At 50.0% G+C, this 25,660-nt stretch overlaps 2 protein-coding genes across 10 annotated transcripts in view; one reads left to right on the top strand and one right to left on the bottom strand.

The window, feature by feature from the left end:
- micu1 (mitochondrial calcium uptake 1) overlaps positions 1 to 20,739 on the bottom strand; it is a 110,289-nt gene extending 89,550 nt beyond the window's left edge. For 3 of the 9 annotated variants that reach the window (XM_038782701.1, XM_038782708.1, XM_038782710.1), the window contains exons 1-2: positions 19,073 to 19,157; positions 1,036 to 1,107 (exon numbers count right to left, since the gene is read on the bottom strand). The gene's annotated coding sequence lies outside the window, so the exon portion shown is untranslated. Of the gene's footprint in view, positions 1 to 1,035; positions 1,108 to 9,949; positions 10,038 to 16,351; positions 16,373 to 16,392; positions 16,477 to 19,072; positions 19,158 to 20,520; positions 20,542 to 20,719 lie in introns of those variants that run through there. The other 6 variants (XM_038782703.1, XM_038782702.1, XM_038782705.1 and 3 more) reach the window with 6 other exon arrangements.
- Positions 20,740 to 21,091: 352 nt separating this feature from the next.
- The window catches only part of mcu (mitochondrial calcium uniporter), a 140,903-nt gene continuing 136,334 nt past the window's right edge, over positions 21,092 to 25,660 (top strand). The window contains exon 1 of the mRNA XM_038782763.1: positions 21,092 to 21,291. Within this exon, the coding sequence (XP_038638691.1) occupies positions 21,181 to 21,291 (111 nt within the window). The 5' untranslated portion in view covers positions 21,092 to 21,180. The remainder of the gene's footprint in view (positions 21,292 to 25,660) is intronic.

Here is a 25,660-nt window from a genome sequence, read left to right as displayed (position 1 = left end):
GGAAGTAGTTGAGTCGGAAACGTTAGGGACCTTCAAGCGGCTACTGGATAGGCACATGGATTATGGTAGAATAATGGAGTGTGGATTAATTTCTTCTTAAGGGCAGCACGGTAGCATTGTGGATAGCACAATTGCTTCACAGCTCCAGGGTCCCAAGTTCGATTTTGACTTGGGTCACTGTCTGCGTGGAGTCTGTACATCCTCCCCGTGTGTGCGTGGGTTTCCTCCGGATGCTCCGGTTTCCTCCCACAGTCCAAAGATGTGCAGGTTGGGTGGATTGGCCATGATAAATTGCCCTTCGTGTCCAAAATTCTATGATTAACCTAGGATAAAAGTTCGGCACAACATCGTGGGCCGAAGGGCCTGTTCTGTGCTGTATTTCTCTCTCAGCTGACAAAGTTAAGGGAAAGGAAGTACACTTTGGAGCTTAAGAAACTAGAAGGGTGGGGTAATGGAAAATGCTGCACAAGGAGAGGATTGAACTCAGTCTTACAATCCTGAGAATGCAAGCATAAGAATGAGGTCTCCACTGCAATGATGGTTTCAACTCCTACGCACTGAGCATTACTGCTGACTGAACAGGATGAGTACATCAAAGGAGGGAGCATGTTTGCTATCGATCACTAGAAGGACAGGACCCTGAACCAGTCAAGGTGCTCCCATCATGAATGCCGACTTACTTAATGCTTGTCATAGAATAGCGTCACAGCATTAACATTCATACAATTCGTGGTTCGGTTCGGGTGAACAGATTTATACACAGTACATGAGTTAATGCAATCAATTAATAGGCTACATGGTACATTCAACAATCACCAATAAAGGAACGACTGCTCCATTTAACCAGTCCCCAAATTTTAAACATGATGGCATTTTACTGAATTTCCTACACCAATCAATCACTCCTTCCTGCCAAAGAAAAACTCGCTAGTTCGCTCCTGGATTTTTCCATAAGACCTGCCTCCACTGCATGGCACAGTGGCCATGCTAGCTCTGCTATAAATTGACAGAATATACAGTAAAAATGCCACATACCTCACTTGACTTTGCTTCCCAATGGAAGTCAAGCTTCTGGTTATACTTGGTCAGCAGCCTTCCACTCACAATCTGCGCACAGAAAAAAGACTGAATTTTAAACAAGAACAGAAAGTACTAGGCTAGTATTATAAGTGGGTCAGTCAGCACGTCTGGAGAGAAGTAACCATTTGGGCAAGGCGTTTTTCAAAGTTTAACAGCTTGTTAATGGAAAGACTGAGGCCATGAAAAGCATTGACAGTGATAATCCATTGGGAAGCGGAGAATAAAATGTATACATAAAATCCTATCGGGTGCTTTCAGTCTGCTTGTTACAAACATCACTAACTAGAGCACTGAATAGTGGAAAAAATACAATGAGCCAAAAGGATTTCCTAAAAAATACTTGGAACCATGTCTCTTATTTGGCAGCTATTTGTTGATTGCTTGTTTCTGCAGTTCCTTAGTAATTTTTAATTGGAAATGTGCTTGCTTCATCAGTCTTTGGTACATTTCCACCCATATTATTTGTTACTGTTTGTGGCCTGAAATTTGGGTCTATCAGATTCGATCACGATGCATACTTGGCATATGAGACGTGTCATGCATGAGGCACACGAGTCGGCAGATAAGTCAATTTTCACACATTTTTATTTAAAGAGCAGATTTAGAGATTTAAAGTTACAACAATGCACAAAAAAACTAACTGGCAAAACAATCATTCTTCCAATACTAGATTCACAGCATAACTTTAATTGCATCTTTTGCATATTAACAAGCTAGAAAATTAATGTTTTTCACTTTGCAATTCCCCAAAGTAGCATTAATTGTATTGGGGACATCCTAATTGTGACAACATCCAGAGTTGTTTGCAGAGGTGCATGCAAATCTAGTTACTTCAGTTTTTCACTTTTCAGTGCAGCACAGAAAAACCTCCGTCTGCTCAGCAGCACAGTAGTTAGCACTGTTGCCTCACAGCTCCAAGGTCCCAGGTTCGATTCCTGGCTTGGGTCACTGGCTGTGCGGAGTTTGCACGTTCGCCCTGTGTCTGCGCGGGTTTCGTCCGGGCGCTCTGGTTTCCTCCCACAAGTCATGAAAAACGTGCTGTTGGGTAATTTGGACATTCCGAATTCTCCCTCCGTGTACCCAAACAGGCGCCAGAATGTGGCGACTAGGGGCTTTTCACAGTGACTTCACTGCAGATCATTATCATTCTTGGGAACGTCCAGGGCAGCGCATAGGAATATTGGGTAAGACACAAAGAAGTAGGAGAGGAAGTTGCAAATAACGACTGAGAGCATGGTGACAAGTCTGACTTTGTTGAAGCTTCTGAAGACGGGAGAAGGGGGGGCAAGGAAAATAACGCGAGGCCATTCCATTTAGCAAGAGGCAGTGACAAAGATAGAAGGCCGGACATTCAGTATTAATCACAAAGGAATCAAATGCATGCGACTGTGTAGATTTTCTTTCTCTTGTCCCATTTTAAAATGAAGTCTCCTCGTTAAAAATATATTTCTCAGTGTGTTGAGGTTTCTTGGCTCTTAACAGTTAAAATCAGTGATAAGAAAGCAATCATTCTGTTGCTTTCACAGCAATAAAAGTAGAAGGACTGACTTCAAAAGTGGATTTCAATGCACCAAAAATGAATTTGTGCCACTCAATATTCAATGAATGTGCTGCATATTAGAGAATAAATAAATAGTACTGATTACAATAGCTTCAAAAAGGGCTTAGATAAATTTAAGCTATCATTCTAACCTCAAATGGAAACTGAGATTTTTTAAAAAATTAATAATTGGGGAACAACAAAAATGCTGAAAGTAATTTATCTGCCTGTAGACTATATTGAGTTACTATGTCCCACATAGGTTATGTAGGAAGGGAAAAACATTCATTATCAGCACAGTAAGGTGGCCACTCAGATATTCAAAATTGGCCTAAGTTCAAAAAAGTAAGTCCTTTAAGACTTTAATTTTCAATACCGATTGAGCTCCACTGAAATCATCAAATTACTCTCTACAAATCAGTGGTTGCACGTATCAAGTTAAATCAATGTTCCCACCAGTTGCATGCATCAGGCTTTATTGATAATTGCCCGTGTTCCGAGCTTTCAAAATCACTGAAAGCAGAGAATAAAATGTTTTCATAAACCTTTCCCTCACCTTCAGGCCCAGAAAATTTCAGCAAGAAAAACTAGGAAGGAAATAGAAGGGAATTTACTCGGCTTGGTAGATCAGATTGCCAGGGCCCACATCGAGGCACCACAGGGAGTAAAATCATTGAAAGCTTAATCTACAATTTCTCAATTTGCCTCATTTCCTGTTTCTCATTTTGGTGGTTGCTTGGCCTGAGCTTTGACCAACCAAACGGTTCTTTCAATACTGAAGAACACTGATTTCATAGCTGTCACCTATGCTGCATTTCTTTCATCAAGTACAAACGGCAATTCCTTTCTAATCTTTCGACCTCTATCCGAGGATCAACAAATTTGCTGAGCGTGGATCTATTCTGATTCTTTGTTTATTAGTTTCAGCTTTCCAGATAAGCTTGAATTGACGCTTCTACAAAAGGAATTGTTATCTTATCGACACCGAGCTAATCCAAGCTCACATTTCAATTTTAACGGTTGGACTCACATCAGCCACTTTCCATTTTCTGAAAAGTTTTCTTCAGAAAAGTTATTCGAGCTCCCTTTAAGTACTGCCAATTCTTTAAACAATTCCATATGTTCTATCGGAAGCTGGGCATGCCATGAAATTTCAATTGCTCAATTTTATCAGATATTTATTTGTTAATCTCCAGTTCTGCTAATTTCTCTTAATCATTTTTATCTTTATTACTGGCTGGAGATCTTACTGCATCTTCCATTGCAATGCTGTTGCCTTCAGCGATTAAACTGATTCAGACAATAATTCACATCAATTATCTCTTTTTTAAAAGTTAAGGGGCAATATAACGTGGCCAATCCACCGACCCTGCACATCTTTGGGTTGTGGGGGTGAGACCCACGCAGACACAGGGAGAATGTGCAAACTCCACATGGTCGGTGGCCAGGGGCTGGGAACAAACCCGAGGCCTCGGCACCCGGATCAAACCCAGGTCCTAGGCGTGGTGAGGCAGCAATGCTAACCACTGCGCCACCGTGCCGTCTCTCTACCCCCCACCCGCCCTGATCTCAAGATGATCTTTTTCCCTCTTTGCTTTCTTCACATCTTTATTCCCTATGATGAAGACTCCTTCTGCCTAATGATTCATGGTATGCCAGCAGATCTGTGCTAAACTGCTGATTGCCTCCTTCTTCGGTGAGCCAAGGTGATGAAAGTTAGCAGGCATTTGGTACTCTAAATTTATTTTTAAAATGAATGGTTTACTGTCACACCAATACCGTTGCCCAATGGCCATGGGGGAGGAGGGGGGTAGGCTAATTATTACCCTCTTAAAAAAAATAGTGTTCCTTGTTTCCATGGACAAAGGGCTTTCTTCAGCACCATTGCCCATTCTTCATTTGTGACTGAACAGTGTGTGTTGATGAGCAATTGAACTGCAAGAGATCATCATGGCCAAGCTCAATCAGATTTTCGCAGGGTACCTGTTCTTTTGAATGCTTGGAAGGTCTTTTGAATGCTTGGAAGGTATAATGAGCAGGAACCCTGTATGATATTCCTTCTTGCTAGCCTACGGGTACTGAAACAACTGTAATATCACTATTGCTATTCCAGCTAAGATCAGAGGGAAGAACAACCCTCCCGGTCTTTATGTTTTTGCTACATATTGGTGTCAGGTATGTGGGAAATTAATGAGATTAACAGTGAACTTGACATGAAAATAAAATAACAAGATTAGCAGGAGACAAGAGACATTGAGGTGCGAATCGCCATATCAGAAACATTGTTTACTAGAGATCAGTGGGACTATACAAATGGTAACTACTCAAGGCAAGGAATTTGAACCAGGCAGACAGCAGAATCCACAGAGGGGAATATCAATGAGATTGAACAGTATAACTGTTGGGCTCCTCATTGAAGAGGCAGGCTAGTTCCCATCCAACAGCTCAACAGGCCAGCTCCATCTGTGAACTGAGCCAGGGTGGCCTGTTCCGGCTAACATTTAGAGCCACGGCAGATTGCAGATATGCTCCTCTAAAAGATGCAGTTTTAGGGCAGCACGGTGGCGCAGTGGTTAGCACTGCTGCCTCACGGCAGCGAGGTCCCAGGTTCGATCCCTGCTCTGGGTCACTCTGTGTGGAGTTTGCACATTCTCCCCATGTCTGCGTGGGTCTCGCCCCCACAAGATGTGCAGGGTGGGTGGATTGGCCACATTAAATTGCCCCTTCAATTGGAAAAAATGAATTGGGCACTCTAAATTTTAACAAAGAGATGCAGTTTTGTGCCTTCACTTAACCGGGAGGAGACGTTTCATTAGACTTGATCACCTAAGTTGTGTTGCGTGGTAACTATTAGCTGTATTTAACCGAGATTTACTAAAATTGGATGTGGTTTGGGAAAAAGTGTGTCTTAATTAAGTTCAGGGAATGTGGGCATATTTTGGGAATAAGAGGTAACTTCAGATAAAACGGTGTGATTAGTTAGTCCTGTACGCAAGTATCACAGTGTATATTAGTCTTTTGTCCTGTGTTTTTTATTTTCTTCCACTTTAATAAATATTCTTTATTAATTGTTTACACAGCGACTGGACTGGTTCTCCACTGGGTTGTGCACAAATGCTCACATAATTCCAAACAAAAATACACCATTAATAGCCAGTTTTTCAAGTTATCCTTCTGGGTTTGCAGACAGTCTCGCAGGTCAGCGGGGTTCTTAACATTGGATAGATTTGAAGTCAATGGAGCCCCGAGTCTTTTTTTAATGTTTAGTTCCGACAAGGGTGCTTGCATTCTGCATTAAATCCATTGTACTTAATATTCTATTTTTGTTTCATCTTTGCTTTCCTCATTTTCTAAATTATTCAAACCTTTTCTGCCCCTTAGTGTCTATAAAGGGACAAAAAAATATCATCCCCAAGTCTAACTTTTGGTTTGTGCAAATCTGGTAAAAACAAAACGTGCAACTGCAAGTGAGTGTGATCTTTCAGACCAGCCCAATGCTCCATGTGTACTTACAGTTAGAGTTAGTGACTTGGGATCGCACAGTAATTAATGTATTCTTTACAGATGGTCCTTTGTTGCCAAATTATCTTCCCTCTATTGCAGCTCCTGATTAGTAATACCAACTCCCAGCATGTAGAATGGAGTATTATTAAATAACAATTACTGAATTTCTAACAGAAGTAAACAAAGCAACGCATGAGAGAAATGGGAAATGCCAAATCCAAATGAGAGAACCCTTAACGCAATTGTGCCACAAGCTAAACGGAATTCTGAATGTCACACGTCACATTAATCTTTCATGGACAAATTAGTGAAGCGGCCGATGAATGGATTTTCCCTGCCCGGATTTCACCCCATAAGATTTGGGGTTTAACCTTGGTTGAAACATGATCAAACACAAGGGAGGGGAGGGAAGGAAATCTCGTGTGCGATTATACTGCAGTAACCAAAACCATCTCAATGGTCTGGGAGTATAGCTGCATTCATTGTTTGAAAAGACAGACCAGCGAATGTATTGGAAAATACAAGCCAGCTAACTTCTTAATTCCACTGCAGTTGAGATCAAAGTTTGAACTCCCAAATTCTGTGCTGCCCTGGCAGCTGGTCTCTCATCGCACGCTCACATTCCTCTTCAATACCTTTTGATCGAACCACATTGACCATCTTGCCAACAGCAAAAACTGGGGATCCCTTTTGTACAGGTTGAGCATCCCTTATCCCGAAATGCTTGGGGCCGTGTATCGGATTTCAGAACTTTTCGGACGTTGGAATATAATGTACATCTGCGGTGGGTTGGGAACTGCGTGTGGGCGGCGCGCGTTGGGAATTGTGTGTTGGTGGCGTGTGTTGGGAACTGCATGGTGGCTGCGTGCGATGGGAACTGTTGGTTGGCGGCGCACGTTGGGAACTGCGTGTGGGTGGCACGCATTGGGAATTGCACGTGGCAGCTCGTGTTGGGAACTGCGTGTTGGCGGTGCATGTTGGAAACTGCATGTGGGTGGCGTGCGCTGGAAACTGCACATGGGCAGTGCATGTTCCGAATTGCACATGGCAGCTCATGGGAACTGCGCGTGGGCAGCACACTTTGGGAACTGCGTGTGGATAGGGCACGTTGTGAACTGGGCATGGGCAGCACGTGTTGGGAACTGCACGTGGGTGGGGTGCGTTGTAAATTGTGCGTGGGTGGGGCGTGTTGGGAACTGCGCATCGGCGGCATGCTTTGGGAACTGTGCATGGGTGGCGCACATTGAGAAATGTGAATGCGCGGAACGCATTGGGAACTGTGCGTGGGTGGCACGTGTTGGGAACTGCGCATGTATGGCATGTTGGGACCTGCGCATGTGCGGCATGTTGGGACCTGCGCATGTGCGGTGTGTTGAGACCTGCGCATGTGCGGCGTGCTGAGACCTGCGCATGTGCGGCATGTTGGGACCTGCGCATGTGCGGTGTGTTGAGACCTGCGCATGTGCGGCATGTTGAGACCTGCGCATGTGCGGCGTGCTGAGACCTGCGCACGTGCGGCATGTTGGGACCTGCGCATGTGCGGTGTGTTGAGACCTGCGCATGTGCGGCATGTTGAGACCTGCGCATGTGCGGCATGTTGGGACCTGCGCATGTGCGGTGTGTTGAGACCTGCGCATGTGCGGCATGTTGGGACCTGCGCATGTGCGGTGTGTTGAGACCTGCGCATGTGCGGCATGTTGGGACCTGCGCATGTGCGGCGTGCTGAGACCTGCGCATGTGCGGCATGTTGGGACCTGCGCATGTGCGGTGTGTTGAGACCTGCGCATGTGCGGCATGTTGAGACCTGCGCATGTGCGGCGTGCTGAGACCTACGCATGTGCGGCATGTTGGGACCTGCGCATGTGCGGCGTGCTGAGGCCTGCGCATGTGCGGCGTGCTGAGGCCTGCGCATTGCTCAGGGACTTGTGATGCCACTTCAGCACTCAAAAAGTATGTGGATTTCGGATAAGGGATACTCAACCTGTATTGCCATCTTATATAACAGCAACTTTTAAAAAAAATAAATGTAGAGTACCCAATTATTATTTTGTTCCCAATTAAGGGGCAATTTAGCATGGCCAATCCACCTAACCTGCACATCTTTGGGGTTTGGGGGTGAGACCCACGCAGACACGGGGAGAATGTGCAAACTCCACACGGACAGTGACCCGGGGCCGGGATCGAACCCGGGTCCTCAGTGTCATGAGGCAGCAGTGCTAACCACTGTGCCTCCGTGATAACAGCACCTTTAATGTAGTAAAGCTCAGAATAGGCATCACAGTGGCCCTTCATGATGAACACAGAGAATCAGAGCCAGGGAGCACAGTGGGAAAATAGGAGAGTATTTGATAAATATTCACAGTTTTTTTTGGCAATGGCAACACCTTTGTCGGAGCACAAGCATTTTTCTGCAAAGCCCAAGCAATGGAAAAAATAACTAGTCATCTCTCCTATGTAAATCAAGCATGTGTAGCAGATGGCAGACTTAAAGGTATCAATAGTTATTTCGAATAAACTGCCAACCCAAACAAGTGTCAGGGTCCAGAATGCCAAATGGTTTTAATTTTAGTTTTTACAAAAGAAAAAGGAGCAATGCTGTTTGACGATTTTCACCACTCTCAAAGGGTTGAATTGTTATGTTTTTAGACTATACCACAAAGAGGAGATGCAGGCCAAACTAAACTAACTGTGCAGTATTTGAGATTTGATTTCTACCGGACTTTCCATTGCAGGTGAAGTTCTTGAAAATCTGAATTTCTTTATGAACCACAAATGTTCATTGCCAATTAGCTACTTTTATTGAAAGATAAGCATCAGTAATTGTTAAGGAGGGTTGGCAATCTTTTATTAGCCAGCTTTGTTACTGAAAAGCAACCAGACCACAGACTGCCACCATCTTCTACAGCTTGTCTGAACAATGTGGTGAGACTTTTCATTGATAGATACATGCACTGTTTGACTGCAGTCATTGAAAACACGGCAGCAAATGCCTTGTCTCGGTGAAATTGAAAGAGTCAAAACCGGAAGACGCAAAACTTGAGTTATGTTGAAGTCATTAACCAATCCTGCCGGCCAAGTAGTAAATCCCGAAGAACGATGCCCGTGACGAGCTGACATTGCACAATGGTGCCTGGACCCTTTGGTGGCGATATGAAAGATGAAAGATGAAAATCACTTATTGTCACGAGTAGGCTTCAATGAAGTTACTGTGAAAAGCCCCTAGTCGCCACATTCCGGCGCCAGTCTGGGACCTGGGCGCCATGAGGCAGCAATGATAACCACTGCGCCACCGTGCTGCCCCAACTCCTGATAATTTTCAATGCAAAGCGCTGGTCTTTTACGAGGTAATTTTAAGGTGTTAACAAATTGAATAAAGGCCTTCACACACATTTACTACTTTACTATGTTTTAATTTGCCATTTAAATCTGTTGCTTTTGACATAGATTATATCTGTAGGTACATCAGGTTACATCCGTATCTGCATTTATGTAGGAATGGGGCCTCCTCTTTATCACAAAGCTCGCCCCCCCCCCCACCCCCAACACAAATCTGTGGGTGGATCCATGCGTTTTACTATACTTCCATCATACGCTGGCCAGATAGTTCAACAGTATAGACAGGAAGGTCTAATTTTACTATTGAATACCTCAAACATTTCTAGTGAGCAGGTTGTAACTTCATCCACACTTTCCTGCACTTAGCAAAAAACAATTGCAAAAGCGGAACCCCTACAGACAAATTGATCTTCTAAAGTTATGATTCTGTTATAATGCAAGCAGAGAAAATAACATCAATCTCGTTTTTCATGCACCTTAATAGCTCACCTTAATAGCAAGCGTTGAAGATGGTTGATTATTTGGGGTGGAAATGAGCAATGCTTCACAGGTAGCAGTATCTCAGGTAAATCTCTTTCTGGAATAGGAGCAATAACAGGTTTCCTATCAAAGATAATCTCAGTCTCATCATGCCACATGCGGGCAGCGGCTATCATTAATAAGGTTTTGCAACAAGGCATGTAGCCCAGAGTAATAAGCCTTCCCTTGGCTGAGAAGTAATCTTACTTTGCAAATCTAAGCAACTAATTTGCCTTTGTGCCTTCATGCATAAAGTTGCATTTACTCAAATTTGTGAATACCAGATATTTCATGGTCTTCATTGGAGGGACTTGAGGAAACTTCTTCGCTGTGCTTCCAGTGGAATTGTCAATTTTTACTTTGAAGAGGCTCATTTAACCTCAAGAGGCAAGGTTAAAAAAACTGAAAAATCTGAAATATAAACAGACAATGCTAGAAATTCAGCCGACTCTGAGACAAGCTTTGACAGGTTAATTTTTCAGGTGTGATACCATTAGAATGCATGGATACTAACCACTCTTTTCTCTTTAGATACCCAAGCAGAACTATAATCTCTTCCAGAACATTCTGTTTTAATCCACTAGCAGGAGACCTGTTCCAGCTTGTCAATAAGCCATCATCACAAACAGATAAATCGCCACGACACGTTAGATTTTCTTTGCTTTTTATCTCCCAGGATACAGAGCAGTGTGGACTTGCTTAAGAGCCACACAGTTACTCCTGTCATTTTAAAAAAAGACAAAGCCAGCATTCAATAATATGACAGGATTACTGAGGGAATGCGGCAAACTAAGTTAACTCAGATCTGTACCAAGCAGAATTCCACCAGAAATCCCAAAAGATACTGACTGCAATGTCCAGCATCATCTTAAAGACTCAGGCAAGCCCTTAGCTTGCACTCCTGTAAGCAATTTGATTATTGCCCAGGGTCAGCCCGCATTAAAAAAATATACCTGCAAATATTTCAGCTAAATAGTAGAGCATATATGGTCCAGGAGGAAACATGTGGCCTATTATAGCAACCACTTTAAAATTGGGTTACGAATCTATAACAGTGGGGCAGCACAGTGGTTAGCACTGCTGTCTCATGGCGCCGAGGACCCGTGTTAGATCCCGGCCCACTGTCCGTGTGGAGTGTGCACATTCTCCCCGTGTCTGTGTGGGTCTAACCCCCTCAACCCAAAGATGGGCAGGCTAGGTGGATTACCCACGCTAAATTGTCCTTTAATTTAAAAAAAAAATCTAACAGTGTTTGAAACAACCAGGCACATTGTTTCTGAAAACAGCTTTCCTACTTTCTGCCTTTCCTGATTTTAATATTAGATTTCTGAAACTTTTACCACTGACTTCTCATCTAGTGAAAATCTGTTGTGTCCGTTCCTTTTCATCCATGGAATCCCTACAGTGCAGAAGAAGGCCATTCAACCCATTGAGTTTGCACCGACCCTCCGAAAGAACACCCTACCCTAGGCGCACTCCCTCTTGCTCTAACCTCGTAAACGCAAATTGATCCTCAACAATCCACCTAACCTGCCATATCTTCGGACTGTGGGAGGAAATCGGAGCACCAGGAGGAAACCCACGCAGACACCGGGAAGAACATTCAAACTCCACACAGCCAGACACCCAAGTCTGGAATCGAACCATTGGTCTCTCCGTTGTTGGGGGTGATTGGGAACTAACAATTCCAGTGAGTTTAGCAGCATAAAAGGTTTATTGTTTGCCCCAGGCATTTCAACTTTTAAATTATTTTGTGTGTTTTGTTTCAGAAGTATCACATGCTTGCTCACTTAACAACATTGGCACGAGAAACAATGGGCTGGATTCTCCGATCCTGCGCTATGTCTGCAGGATCAGTAAGGTCCTACTACCTACGTTTAATGCAAAAACAGCGCCGCACCCGATTCCGACGTAAATGGGGATTCTACGGCCGATTACCGAACGTGATTTCAGCGATCGGAGAATCCCGCCCAAGGTGCTCGAATCATATTCAATTGTATTGACCATACACAAATATGGAAATGGTTCGACAGATGACACAACCGTTAAATCAAAAAGACTACTTTAATTAAAGTTTTACCAAGTTTAGCAGCAACTCAGTTTTTTTGGAAAAATGATTGGAGATATAAACATGTACAATCAAATGGAATTGAAAGATTTACTTTCCACTTTAAATATTCTTTACCCAGGAAGGTGGGAAATGCTCATTTGTTTTCTGCGCATGCTTAACAACATTCAACAGCCCCTTATGCTCTTCAACAACAAGTAAATTCACAAGATAAATACGGATGTGTCCAGATTTTTGATTGCCTGCATCTAGGGTTGGACATCTGATAACATTCGATACTATAAATCCTCTTTTAGCCTTGAAGGGAGGAAGATGAGATGGTACATTACAGAGGTACAGAAAATACTAATGGGAACATAACACAAAGTTCAGCTTCTAAATGACCCTTAAATAATTTTACCATTTCAGCCTTCACCACCCAGTGTGAGCAAGTGTTCCTGGCGTTAGCCAACATTCCATTGTCCTAGTCACGGTTGAGCTTTTACAATCTGACTCAGATTTACTATTGATAGCTTTATATTCGTTAGGTTTCTGCTCAGTCACCTCTTTCCAGGCAAAAACAAAAGGAAGCCATTATGTATCTGGGATTTCACCACTGCCTGGCCACCTGATTTTCAGCCATGCAGTGCCGGATTGAGACAACTAAATGACTCTGCACAGAAACAACTTGGTCAACACAACGTTTAAGCATCACAGAGAGCATTTAGCAGATACTCTGGCGATGCCTACGCGCATTGTGATGACATTGAAGGACGTCCCTTACGTTTTCTGGACAAAGGGGCGGCACGGTGGTGCAGCGGTTAGCACTGCTGTCTTATGCCGCTGAGGACCCAGGTTTAATCCCAGCCCCGGGTCACTGTCCGTGTGGAGTTTGCACATTCTCCCCGTGTCTGCGTCAGTTTCACCCCCCACAACCCAAAGATGTGCAGGGTAGATGGATTGGTCACGCTAAATTACCCCATTAAAAATATATATATATTTTAAAATTTAGAGTACCCAATTAATTTTTTCCAATAAGGGGCAATTTAGCTTGGCCAATCCACCTAACCTGCAAATCTTTGGGTTGTGGGGGCGAAACCCACAAACACGGGTAGAATGTGCAAACTCCACATGGACAGTGGCCCAGAGCCAGGATCGAACCTGGGACCTCGGCGCTCTGAGGCAGCAGTGCTAACCACTCCGCCACCGTGCTGCCCATCATTAAAAAAATATTTTTAACCCGGCCCTGGATCACTGTCTGTGTGGAGTTTGCACATTCTCCCCGTTTCTGCGTGGGTCTTACCCCACAACCCAAAGATGTGTAGGGTAGGTGACTGGCCACGCCATATTGCCCCTTAATTGGAAAAAAATATTATTGGGTACTCTAAATTTATCCAACTTTAAAATATTTTCAACCTTTTTTTCTTAAAACACCAACGATCAAAATAATTTTTATCTCAAATTAAAACAAGACAACACAGACCCAAATGTGATTAATTGTATGAAGATGTTAATGCATTCTCACTGTAATTAGTTTCACGATTCATCACGCATCCAAATACCACTTTGCAAATTGATCAGCCCATAGTAGCCCTAAATCCAAATTTCCAAGCATTTGCAAATAATCTACAGTATGTAATAGACAGCGTTGATATTTAATGTACAAGAGCATTGTAATCAACAGGGCAAGCGATATGTTCAGGCTGAAACCTATGCAAAAACTGACATTTTCATTGCCTCCAGAACTTGAGAAGCAAATGTGTTGGAAACAGCACTCCATTAATGTAAAAGCAGAAACATGTTTGATTTGTTGTAGGATAACAAATAATACAAAATAATTTGCTCCAATGGCCACAAGAAACTATGAATGGGGAGGACAGCCACTTAATCTTTTTGATTCATAAATTCAGCCCCCCCCCATTCTAACATCCAATTTCTTCTTAAATTAGTCCACATAGTTTTCCTACACTTTCTCGATCTGGAAGTTTATTTCACATGTCAATTACTCTTTGCAATTGCTTCACATCTGTCCTTTTAAAACTTTGTTCATGGGATGTGGGCGTCGTTAGCTGGGCCAGCGTTTATTGCTAAATGTATCTTCACTACTTTGAATCTGTATCCACGAGTTCTACTCCCACAGTTCAATTAAAATGACTAGTCCATGTTAACATTTCAACTCTCCTTAATATTGCACGCCTTGAATAGATCACCTCCCTGACACCTCATTTCCTTGCTGAAAAGTCAGTCTCTCTGGTCCCTTCTCATCAATCAAACCCCTGACACTGGACGTTAGCACTGTATTCTTTTTAGCTCTGTTTCTTTAAAATTCATTTACGGGATGTGGGCGTCGCTGGTTAGGCCAGCATTTATTGCCCATCTCTAGCTGCCCTTCAAAAGGTGATGGTGAGTTGCCTTCATGAACCGCTGTACTCTGTAAGGTGTAGGTACAACCTGTGCTGTTCGGGAGTTCCACGATTTTGACCCAGCGACAGCAAAGGAAAGGCGATATATTTCCAAGTCAGGGTGGTGTGAGACTTGGAGGGGAACCTCCAGGTGGTGGGGTTCCCAGGTATCTGCTGCGCTTGTCCTTTTAGATGGTAGTGGTCGTGGGTTTGCAAGGTGCTGTCTAAGGAACCTTGGTGAGTTACTGCAGTGCATCTTGTAGATGGTACACAAGGCTGCCACAGTTCGTCAGTGTTGAAGGGTTTGAATGTTTGCGTAAGGGGGAGCAATCAAGCGGGCTGCTTTGTCCTGGATGGTGTCGAGCTTCTTGAGTGTTGTTGGAGCTGCATTATTCAAGGCAAGTGGAGAGTATTCCATTACACTTGTAGATGGTGGACAGGCTTTGGGGGGGGGGGGGGGGGGGGGGGGGGGGATTGTTCTGCTGCTCACATAGCTTCTCTAAGCCATTCTTTAGTCTGAGCTGCTCTGACCATTTGCACACTTTTCCTTGTTTGGCTCTCATCTGTGAATCCAACCACCTTGCAGTGAGCTTCAGAATCCAGGTCTGAGCCCAGAGACATCCACTCCACTCATCACCCCACTCCCACATAATTCCTCTAACGAGCAAGCATAATTCCTATTTTTGAGAAATTTTGCCTCAATGATCGGAAGGGATTCACAGTTCACTTCATGATCAGCTATCCAAATAATTAATTACCCAAACAGGAATATTTCTGGTGCTCGGCACCCCAATGTATTGGTAATGTACAAGAAGGATGAATGCGCTATTTTAAAATATCAAGACGAAGCTGCTTCTCTGATTTACAATTTATCACGCCCCAGCAGATCAAACCTTGTTCTATAAACATGATCTGTAAACACCTACATTTATTATTGTGAGGTCTTGTGGCGCAGTGAGTGGGCTCGTAACAGGTTGAGTGCCAACCTACAAAATACTTCCAGTGCGCGTGAATGTCAGGCGGTACAGGCAGGAGAGATTCCTGTGATGGAAAGAACATTGGAGTCTCCACCATCACTAACCACAGCTTCAGATTACAACACGCATGTAAATGTGCGCGTTTCCACAGCAACTTGGGATCTGAGTGAAGATTATCCCGAAGATTAGAAATATCTTCTGTACAGAACCATAAGAGAGTTATGGCACAGAAATTCATCCTGGCAGTACCAGTTATCCACTGAAGCAATTCAAAATTAATCCCATTGTGTTTCCCATCGTCCTAAATTTTGAAGTTTTTCTCACTCTGCAGGGAAAAAAACGCTTTAAGTTTTCATTCAGTATTCCTCTTCCTTTGACAAAGCATTCTAAACTCCACTAGCACCTCTGACAAAGATTTATTTTTCCAAATCTCTCGCCTTCCATCCCTTGGAGCAGTTTTAAATTGATCATTCCTAACCAGTGGAAACGGTCTTCCCCAGTTCATTGTCAAAAACACTTCATCCTTGCAAAACTCACCATTGCACAACGACCTGGTCTTCGCATGTCTGTTTGTCTCAAGATTTCGGTCCTGCGTAACCAGACACTCCAAACCGCAGAAGCAAAATATTGCGGATGGTGGGAATCCAAAGTAAAATCAGAAAATGATAGATACACTCGGCAGGTCTGGCAACATCCGCAAAGAGAGGTAAGCATCTGTTGGATACTGCCAGCAGTATTTCCTACATTTTCCATTTTTATTTACTCCAAATCAGTTTTGAGAATACTTTGAAGAATACTTCGCTGAACAACCCCTTACGCTTGACGAATGTACTCCTTGTCATTGCCATTCTAGCTCTCTTTCTTTATGATTTATGAACCCGACAAGATTTGCACCAAATCTTTCCGGCTTATGTACCCTTTAAGGTTCGAATGGAAGGTCACTGACCTGAAATTGTAACTCTGTTTCTATCATGAATGATGACTGACCTGCTGATTATTTCCAGCACATTTTGTTTTTGATTCAGATCTGCAGCAGCAAACAGTCACTCGATAGTCAAAACACGAATTTTGCTAAAAAGGCAGACAGGCTAATTAGGTTTTTTGTTTTGCACGCATCAGGACAAACTCAAAAATGGCAAGTTTCAAATGATCCCTGCTATCTATATGACAGGGAGACGAGGTCAATTAACTAGTCAGTCCACTCTGATTGACAAAGTGTTGTCTTGGAGAAAGCAACAGGAATGACAGGCTCTTGGCTATCTTGGCTAATTCAAATGAAGCGCAAGGCTTGAACATATTCCTCTTGTTTGCGGAACGTGGTTTCCTGCATATCAATGTACGTCACTTATAGCAAGCAAGATTGAGCCACATTACAAGCTTGACAGATGATCTTAAATTGGAAAGACTCTAGTGATTGGGGGCAGCCCCCTCACTCTGATCGACCGTCACCCAGTGCCCACACTCTTGAGTTCCCCACCTCCTTCGCTCTGACTAACTGTTCCTGCCCCCTCATACTGAGTTCCCCTGCCCCATTCTCTGAATGCCAGTTGTCCAACCCCTCACTCTGACAGTGGTCTACTCCCTCACTCTCAGAAATGGTCAACCACTATCCCCCAAGGGTGACCGTCATGCCGACCCCCAGGGTGACAGTCGCCCCCACCTCCTAGGGTGACAGTTGCCCCTCAGTGTAACAGTGTGTCGCCCCCGCCCCCCCAAGGTGACAAGTCGCTCGACTCCCAAGGTGAGTCACCCCCACCCCTCCCCCCCCCCCGGGTGATAGACACCCCGCTTGCGCCCCCCCCTGGTGAGTCGCCCTGCACCCTGGCTCTGAGTGACAGTTGACCCGCCCCCCTCCAGGGTGACAGACACCCCGCCCCCTGGCTGTGGCAGTCGCCCCGCCCACCTCCCAGGGTGTCGGATGCTCTGCCCCCCTCCTCCACGTGACGGGCGCCCCGCCCCACCCCAGGGTGACAGTCACCTCGCCCCCCCCCCCCCAGGGTGACAGTTGCCCCGCCCCGCCTGGGTGACAGTCGCCTCGCCCCGCCCCCCCCAGTGTGACAGTCGCCCCGCCCCCCCCAGGGTGACAGTCACCTCGCCCCGCCGCCCCCAGGGTGACAGTCACCCCGCCCCCCAGGGTGACAGTCGCCTCGCCCCGCCCCCCCCAGGGTGACAGTCGCCCTGCCCCGACCCCCGGGTGACAGTCGCCCCGCCCCCCCCCAGGGTGACAGCCGCCCCCCCGGGTGACAGTCGCCCCGCCCCCCCCCCGGGTGACAGTCGCCCCGCCCCCCCGGGTGACAGTCGCCCCGCCCCCCCCCCGGGTGACAGTCGCCCCGCCCCCCCCCGGGTGACGGTCGTCCCCGCCCCCCCGGGTGACAGTCGCCCCGCCCCCCCCCCCCGGTGACAGTCCGTCCCGCCCCCCCCCCCCCCCGGGTGACAGTCGTCCCGCCCCCCCCCGGGTGACAGTCGCCCCGCCCCCCCCCCGGGTGACAGTCGCCCCCCCCCCCCCGGGTGACAGTCGCCCCCCCCCGGGTGACAGTTGCCCCGCCCCGCCCCCCCCCCCAGGGTGACAGTCGCCCCCCCCAGGGTGACAGTCGCCCCGCAGGGTGACAGTCGCCTCGCCCCGCCCCCCCAGGGTGACAGTCGCCTCGCCCCCCCCCCCAGGGTGACAGTCGCCTCGCCCCCCCCCCCCCAGGGTGACAGTCGCCTCGCCCCCCCCTCCCCAGGGTGACAGTCGCCCCGCCCCCCCCAGGTTGACAGTCACCCCGCCCCCTCCAGGGTGACAGTCGCCTCGCCCCCCCCCCAGGTTGACAGTCACCCCGCCCCCTCCAGGTGACAGTCGCCTCGCCCCCCCCCCCCCCCCCCCCCCCCAGGGTGACAGTCGCCCCGCCCCGCCCCCCCCAGGGTGACAGTCGCCCCGCCCCCCCCCCCCAGGGTGACAGTCGCCCCGCCCCGCCCCCCCCCAGGGTGACAGGTGCCCCGCCCCCCCCAGGTGACAGTCGCCCCGCCCCCCCCAGGGTGACAGTCGCCCCGCCCCGCCCCCCCAGGGTGACAGTCGCCCCGCCCCCCAGGGTGACAGTCGCCTCGCCCCATCCTCCCTGGGTGACAGTCGCCTCGCCCCGCCCCCCCCAGGGTGACAGTCGCCTCGCCCCCCCCCCAGGGTGACAGTCGCCCCGCCCCCCAGGGTGACAGTCGCCTCGCCCGCCCCGCCCCCCCCCCAGGGTGACAGTCGCCTCCCCCCCCCCGCCCCCCCCCAGGGTGACAGTCGCCCCGCCCCGCCCCCCCCCCGGGTGACAGTCGCCCCCCCCCCCCCCGCCCCCCCCCCAGGGTGACAGTCGCCCCGCCCCGCCCCCCCCAGGTGACAGTGTGCCCCGCCCCCCCCAGGGTGGAAGGTGCCCCGCCCCCCCCAGGGTGACAGTCGCCCCGCCCCGCCCCGCCCCCCCGGGTGACAGTCGCCTCGCCCCGCCCCCCCAGGGTGACAGTCGCCTCGCCCCCCCCCCCCCAGGTGACAGTCGCCTCGCCCCGCCCCCGGGTGACAGTCGCCCTGCCAACCGGCTGGGGGGGGGGGTGCCAATCCCTCGGTTCCCCGGTCCCGATTCCAGCACAAACCCGGGCCCGGCTGCCGGGTGGGGGGGGGGGGGGGGGGCAGCGCCAGGCCGCCTTGCCTTACCTCAGCGGGAGCGGTCCCCGTTCCCCTCTCGGCCGCCGCTGCCCCGGTTCTCCCCCACCATCAGCGTCGCTCCGCCCTGCGTCACCGCGTCACCCCCGCCCTTGCGTGACGCCTGACGCCGGGCCCCGCCCAGCGCTACCCGAAGCAGTCGGCAAACAGGCCTCACACCCTGATAGAAAGTAGTCCTGATGCAAGGTCACCGGCATCTCTGAAAAAGAAAACACCCTTCACACCTCCAGCTTCCCCTCGCCCTGAGCCAAGCTCATCCATTTGAAATACCAGCCTGTCCCTCTCGGGATTCCCAGTTATATTTCTGATTGCCAACTCCTGCAGTATTTTGATGTGTTAAAGTCTCAACTTGTTACATTTATTCTGTGAATTATTCAAGTGCTGTTTGTTGAACATCAGAAAATTGCTGTTCATTGTTCTCACTGGATTTACTAATGAGACACATGTTGGGGAAAGATTACAGTCAACTGTTGTGTTCTGGAGCTTTATTACATTGTTGGGGTAGGGGGGGAAGATAGGAGAAATTTAGGTTTAAGTGGAGACCAAAAGAGGCCCTTGATATATAAATACTAAATGAAGGTAAATTCACAAAGCAGTCAGCAAGGAGAGATGCACATGTTGTAAAGAGGGAAATGTAATATTTTGGTGAAGGATAAGCCGCTGGAATTTAATCAATGGGTCTTCTGACTGGGGAGACTGAATAACTTGGATTTGTGTTGATAACCACGACAGCTGTGCAGGAAACCCGAAAGTAAAAACATGAACTGCAAGATACACACAGCATAGCAGTTAACCTCCGTGGAGAGGATGGATCAGTTAATATTTCAGATGTGGAGCACTGGTCAGCATTTTCTCCCTTTTGTAATTACAACTTGTTTTATCACATCCTTGAGAGTGCTCCACCGCTGATTAATTGTTTGCAGTCATTTTTATAAGACGCCAGCTTGTCACTAAATGCTCCACAACGATCACAGGGCAAATGACTGTGGACACTTGCGAATAGGGTGATTGACGCCCATAGAACAAGTAATAAAGTCTTTGCTGGAAAAGAGTGAGAGTTGGCAGGAATTGTGAATACGCAGCATCCACATCTACAGCATTTGTGTAAAATGAACAGACAAGGATAGGAGGGGGAAGTGGCATATGGGGGGGTGGCATCTGGGGGGGGGGGGGGTGGCATATGGGGGTTGGGGGGGTGATCACGAATGTATTAAATTGCAAACTACACTTAAATTACCGGCTACAGATAGTTTAATCAAATGACAATTTTCCAATCGCCTCTACTATGCCGACCATTCCCCTCGATGTATAATAATACAGCAATGTTAGAAATCACATTTCCCTCTATGTATAATAATAGAACAACAGCAATGTTGGAAATTCACAGCAGGTCCGGCAAACTGGGCGAGAGAGTGTTTCGGTCTGTAATAATCTCCTACCTCGCTGCAGTTGTTGTGAAGCTGGTTGTGGTGTTGGAGCTTATTAAAGGATGAGGCAGCGAGTAAAGACCCTCCCAACAGCATTGCCACCAACCTGTTTGTTAATATTAATGCACACCTTCTGAGTGCTGGTCAGGAGCTTGTTTAAGAGGGTGTGGGTTGGGGGAACCCCAATGTGTTCACGGGGGAAGGATAATACCTGCAGTGTGGGTTTCCAGTAGGTTTGCTCTGGCCCGGGGTTTCCAGTTCCCAGCCAGGCGCCTACATGTTGAAGAGACTTTTTTTGCTACTTGAATGGCTCTGATTGGTGGGCGGTTGGCTACACTCGGCCAATCCCTGCCGCCGCCCCGGTGATTGGCTGCCCATTGCCACGCCCCCTAATGTAGCAAAGGACCGTACCCGCCTATGATTGGCGGAGCCGCTGAGCGACAGGCGGCTGCCCCGCCTCTGGGGGCGGAGGCGGCGCATTGGTTGGTCAGAACGGGAGATGGCCCCGCCCCCTCCCCAGAGGCCCCGCCCCTGGGACAGGCCCCGCCCATCGGGCCCCGCACTCCCTCCCCGGCCCCGCCCACTCTCCTTCCCCGGCCCCTCCACCGCCGCGGCTGCGGAGCGAGAGGGACTCGGACGCGGACACGGACTCCCGGCTCCATTCCCTCGGCCATGGCGACTGCGGCAAGGGCGCTGCTCTCTGCCGCGCTCGGCAGCTGCACCCGGGCGGCGGCTGGCAGCCGCTTCAGCGGACTGGGCATCGGAGGACAGCGGCAGCGCACGGTGAGTGTCAGAGAGAGAGGAGGGAGGATCCTGCATTGGGATTGCCCACCCTGGGCTGATCCCCACACACCCCCCCCTGGCTGACCCCCCCCACACCCCACCCTGGGCTGACCCCCCCACCCTGGGCTGATCCCCACACACACCCCACCCTGGGCTGACCCCCCCACCCCCCACCCTGGGCAGATCCCACCCCACCCTGGCTGATCCCCACACACACCCCACCCTGGGCTGACCCCCCCCACCCCCCACCCTGGGCAGATCCCACACCCACCCTGGGCTGATCCCCACACACACCCCACCCTGGGCTGACCCCCCCACCCCCCACCCTGGGCAGATCCCACACCCACCCTGGGCTGATCCCCACACACACCCCACCCTGGGCTGATCCCCACCCTGGGCTGATCCCCACACCCCACCCTGGGCTGATCCCCACACACCCCACCCTGGGCTGATCCCCCACCCCCCACCCTGGGCTGATCCCCCACCCCCCACCCTGGGCTGATCCCCCACCCCCCACCCTGGGCTGATCCCCCACCCTGGCTGATCCCTACCCTGGGCTGACCCCCCCACCCTGGGCTGATCCCCACACACACCCCACCCTGGGCTGATCCCCACCCTGGGCTGATCCCCACCCCCCACCCCACCCCGGGCTGATCCCCCCCCCCCCGAGCTGATCTCCCCTCCCCCCCCCCCCGGCTGATCCCCCCCCCCCACCCCTGTCTGATCCCCCCCCCAACCCCGTGCTGTGATCCCCCCCCCCCACCCCTGCTGACCCCCCCCCCACACCCGGGCTGATACCACCCCACCCCGTGCTGATCCCCCCCCCACCCCGGCTGATCCCCCACCCACCCCGGGCTGTCCCCCCCCCCACCCCGTCTGATCCCCCCCCCGCCACCCCGGCTGATCCAACCCCCCCCACCGCCGGGCTGATCCCCCCCCCCCCACCCCAGGTCTGACCCCCCCCCCCCCCCCGGCTGACCCCCCCCCCCCCCCGGGCTGATTCCCCCACACGCGTGCGATCCCCCCCCCCCCCGGGCTTGCTCCCCCCCCCCCCCTTCTGATCCCCCCCCCCCGGCTGATCCCCCCCCCCGGGCGATCCCCCCCCCCCGGGCTGATCCCCCCACCCCCCCCCCGGCTTGATTCCCACCCCCACCCCGGCTGATCCCCCCCCCCACCGGATGATCCCCCCCCCCCCCCGGCGCCCCACCCCCCCCCCCCCCCCCGGGCTGATTCCAACCCCCCCCCCCTGGGCTGATTCCACCCCCCCCCCTGGGATGATTCCCCCCCCCCCCCCGGGCTGATCCCCCCCCCCCCCCCCCCGGGCTGATCCCCCCCCAACCCTGGGCTGATCCCCCCCACCACCCCACCCTGGGCTGATCCCCCACCCCACGCCACACCCCACACCCCACCCGGGCTACCCCACCCCGGCTGACCCCACCCCACCCCGGGCTGACCCCACCCCACCCCGGGCTGACCCCCCCACCCCGGGCTGACCCCCCCCCCCCACCCCCACCCCTGGGCTGACCCCCCCACCCCACCCCTGGGCTGACCCCCCCCCCCCCCCCACCCCCGGGCTGACCCCCCCACCCCACCCCGGGCTGACCCCCCCACCCACCCTGGGCTGACCCCCCCCCCCACCCTGGGCTGACCCCCCCCCCCCTGGGGTTCCGCCCCACTCCCATCAAAACCCAGCCCCCCCACCCCATCAAAACCCAGCCCCCCCCACCCCATCAAAACCCAGCCCCCCCACCCCATCAAAATCCAGCCCCCCCACCCCATCAAAACCCAGCCCCCCCACCCCATCAAAACCCAGCCCCCCCACCCCATCAAAACCCAGCCCCCCCACCCCATCAAAACCCAGCCCCCCCACCCCATCAAAACCCAGCCCCCCCACCCCATCAAAACCCAGCCCCCCCACCGCATCAAAACCCAGCCCCCCCACCGCATCAAAACCCAGCCCCCCCATTATCCACACCCTCCCCATTATCCACATCCTCCCATTATCCACATCCCCTCCCCTCCCCATCCATCCATATGCCCAGGGGACACCCCACCCCTGGAGTGTCCGGCCTCCTCTCCATTCACCCTGGGGTATCCTGTCTCCTCCTCCCTCAAACCCTACCCTGGGGTTCACTGACCAGGAAAGGAGAGATTAATCCCACTGCCCTCTGCTCCATAAGACTAAAAGGCAGCACGGGGGGTGTGGACAGTAAGGTGAATGATTCTGTGGGCATCAGTTTGCCCCCCTTCCTAAAGAGGCAGTTTCCCCTCTGGGTTGGTCCAGGACTCTGTCATCTGCCCCAGAACATGGCAGGCCTGGGGTTCATGGGGATTAACAAAACTTTAATGCCTTTTTGAGGGGAAATTGGGAACATTGTGCAAAAATGGAGGGTGGTGGTAAGTGAGTGCATGTTGCTGGGCTGAGAGCTGGCGAGAGAGAAAGAGATACAGATACAATAAGCAGGAAGGAGACAGTGAATTGCTGCAGAGCCACCTAACATTTGACTGGAAGGACACCGAGCTGTTCTGTTGGGGGAAATGGCTTTGGCATTCTGGCAGCAGAATTTACAACCAGGAATTTGACTCCAACTGTCACAACGTACAGCCCCCCTCTCCATGCTGGTTGTAATGTATAAGCCAAAACTCACGTTCAGCCCTTGCCTCCAGTGCATGGTGTGAACTAGCTGAGCGTGTGTCTGTGCCGAGTGCAGCCTTCAGGCTTCGACAGGACTTTACATGCTGCAGGAGTTCAGTCTTGTTCATTAATAAGATGTTAATGTTTAGTACCCTGATGGTGCAGGGCGCAAACGTGGGCTCCCCCAGAATGATGAGACTGAGGCTTGGCAAGCTAGTTTAGAATGGTGTGAGTTAATGCTCTTTAATTTAAATCCTCATTCAATTGATGCCTGATAGCAGTCGGCCCTCCCTGCACCCCCTCCCTCGGCTAGTTGTCGATCTGGCTTCAGCCGTGGTTGAGGATGGTGTAAGGCGGAGGTGCAGAGAAGGGGAGGGGAGGTAACCCCCGTCTAACGTTCTAGGCAATGGTTGGACTGATTGCCCAGGGCAGGTTTTTATTCGGTGCTGTTGATCAGAAGGGCGCAAGGTTCAATCTTTGGTCTCTCCAGTTACCTGGTCTTGGGAGTGAATAGTGAGGGTAAATCATTCGAGGGGTCCCGGTCATCCACCACCCCCCTGACGTTCACGCTGTGCTCGGCTGTGAAATCGCTGCACTTTCGGGTTGCCTCCTGTATCAGAAGTTCCCCTGCTTGTGGATCTGTAATCTAGCACAAAGGCAGCACTTTGCCTAACTGCAACCACAGAATTCGGTGTGTATTTATGATGGCGCGGGAGGTGGACATATGTTATATTCAACCCAAGGATTCCTGAACAAAGTTGTGAATGAGTTATAGTTAGCACCGTGTGTCATTGCTCTTCAACCTGTGCCTGACATGTTACATGTTTGACGACTAGTTCAGATCTCTGCAGTTTAGATGTTAATTAGGGGCTGACTGCTTCATAGCGTTGCTCCCACCGTGTGGGATATCCTCATGAATCTTTCCTATTACCTCATTGCTAAAGATTTGTAAACACCCATTGGTGCATGGAAAAGCCATTCGTAAAGTGCTTAACGATTTGTAATGTCTCCTGCCACTTGTGTTATACATTTCATAAGCCAAGGCAGGGCAGTGTGGAGGCTGCTTTCTCCTGTTCTAAAAAAAAAAGATTGAGCACGCTGCCTGTGAATTCATAATTTTGTTGGAGGGAAAACAACGAAAATGCTGCTTGTTCCTAGAAATGTAGCCATGTTTCTGTTTACCCACACTCACATCGGAGGAAAATAGACAATGCAGTCATTACCCTGAGGTTTACAGAGATCAGCAGGGTGTACTACCCTGTTAGGATTGCCGGGCAACACCTTTCAAGATATTGACATTGTGTGGGGGAGCAGTCAGTCACAAACTGACTGCTTCAACTAATGCACATTCACTTAAAAATTAATAACGCGTTGTAAAATGAATGTGTAGGACAGGCAAGTCATGAGGCAGCATTACAAACGTGTAATGATATTGTGTGAAATATTTATAGGGATAATGAACAAGGGTTTTGTCTGTCCTGTGAGGACGGAGGGAGCAGCTGTTTCAAGATATTTCCGAGATTGTGGTATGCTATAGACTGTAAATGATCTATTTACTGAGTTTATGGGTGAAGACGTTGAATGCTCTCTGCCACAGAAGGGGTGCAAAATAGATTTTGATGAGGCAGCATAAACGAGTGTGACCTACAGTGTCACTGTGACTTACACTGTCACCGTGGGTCCCATTTACATGTCACGTCTTGTGGAATAGATGCTGATTTCCATAGTACCAGT

This window comes from Scyliorhinus canicula, chromosome 22 (assembly GCF_902713615.1).
Source record: "Scyliorhinus canicula chromosome 22, sScyCan1.1, whole genome shotgun sequence".
Taxonomy (NCBI): Eukaryota; Metazoa; Chordata; class Chondrichthyes; order Carcharhiniformes; family Scyliorhinidae; genus Scyliorhinus; species Scyliorhinus canicula.
This window is presented reverse-complemented; position numbering and strand designations above follow the sequence as displayed.